We start from the raw sequence: 1425 nt of genomic DNA, 5'->3' as shown, positions 1-1425 counted from the left end.
CACCGTCTCACGCGGCAGCGACAAGAGGGCCAGGCGGCCGCCCAGCGCGGCGCCTCGATGCGGAACTTGAAGTCGGTGAGCTCAGGGCACACCTTCGGGAGATATGGGGAGAGATGGGGAGAGATGGGGAGAGATGGGGAGAGATGGGGAGAGATGGGGAGAGATGGGGAGAGATGGGGAGAGATGGGGAGATATGAGGTCGTGGCTCACCACGAGCACGCTCGTGAAGCCCTCGACGCCGGAGAGATCGACCGCACGGCAGCGCAGCGTCCGCTCGTTGCTGCTGTGCGTCGGCTTGAAGACGGCCAGGTCGCGTATCGGCTGCATCTCGTGCCGCGCCGCCGCCAGCAGCTCCCGCAGGACCGCCCCGTCATCGACGGTGTCGAGGAAGCGCTTCTCGCCGCCGAGCTGGAAATACTCGCCGAACGACTTGGAGGACTCGTACACGCGCCTGCAGGACGACGAGGTAAACGGGCGTGGCGCACGATGATGGAGGAGGGACTTGTGTGTAGTGTGCGTGTGTGCAGGTGTATGTGCAGGCGCGGTGTGCAGGTGTGTGTGTTTCGCGCGCCAGTCGGCCGCCTCCCAGCTGGTCGCGCGCACAGCGAAGACGACGTCGTTGAGCAGGTCGAAGGCATGCGCGTACTTGTTGGAGATGGAGTCATTCTCCGACTGCAAAAGACGGTTGGAAGCGGCCGACTCGGTCTGCCGCTTCTCCGAGTCCCCAAGCCTCGTTTCGGCGTCCGCGTCATACACCGCGCCATACCAGATGGTGTGCCCGTTGGGAAGCCGCTTTGGCATTGAGCTGGCCTTGAGCCACTTGTAGTTATTCGGGTAGCCGGGGAAGCGAGAGCGCCACGTGAAGTTCCACTCGGATAGCTGCTTCCAAGACTCCTCCACGGAAGAAAAGTAGCTACGCTGGTCATCGTCGTGGATCCTTCCGACGAGCTCCATAGCGTCACTCATCACCTCCTCAGCAGACACGCCGCACACGGCCTGCGCTCCCGGCGAGGCGTAAGGAAAGCGAGCGTTCTCGTTATTTTCGTCCACGGTGAAGGAGAAGATCATGGCCTGGTCTTGCACCCGGCCAAGCATCTCGAGAATCTCGCTCGGGAGCCCGTGCGAGGCGGAGCTCGGCGGCGGCATTGCCGTCCACGAAAATGGTGAAAGAGAGTCGCCGCCCGAGGTCATTCGCCGAGGGATTTGACACGCGCTGAACATTTTTTTCTGAGAGCGCCTTCGTTGTTAATAGTACAAACCCAATGGTCCCTTGCGAGCGGTCCTTCGTTGCAGTCGCACACACGCACACGCCACGCCGCACCGCGCGCCCGCCCACTGCCCCGCCCGGGCGGGAAAGAGATGAAGAGATGGGACAGCAAAGGAGGAGCACAAGCACGTATGGGAGGGTTCAGTTGTGCGCCACGC

General features: G+C 62.6%; 1 protein-coding gene across 1 annotated transcript; it reads right to left on the bottom strand.

Moving 5' to 3' along the window:
• Positions 1 to 210: 210 nt before the first annotated feature.
• Positions 211 to 1146, bottom strand: EMIHUDRAFT_241463 (hypothetical protein; the record flags this gene model as incomplete). Its single annotated transcript, XM_005773584.1, has 2 exons — positions 211 to 451; positions 647 to 1146. Coding segments are annotated over 2 exons (741 nt in total), but the record flags the coding sequence as incomplete, so codon positions are not given.
• Between the last annotated feature and the right edge of the window lie 279 nt (positions 1147 to 1425).

This window comes from Emiliania huxleyi, assembly GCF_000372725.1.
Source record: "Emiliania huxleyi CCMP1516 unplaced genomic scaffold EMIHUscaffold_333, whole genome shotgun sequence".
Taxonomy (NCBI): Eukaryota; Haptophyta; order Isochrysidales; family Noelaerhabdaceae; genus Emiliania; species Emiliania huxleyi.
The sequence above is the reverse complement of the archived record's forward strand: the minus strand, read 5'-3'. Positions and strand labels throughout refer to the sequence as shown.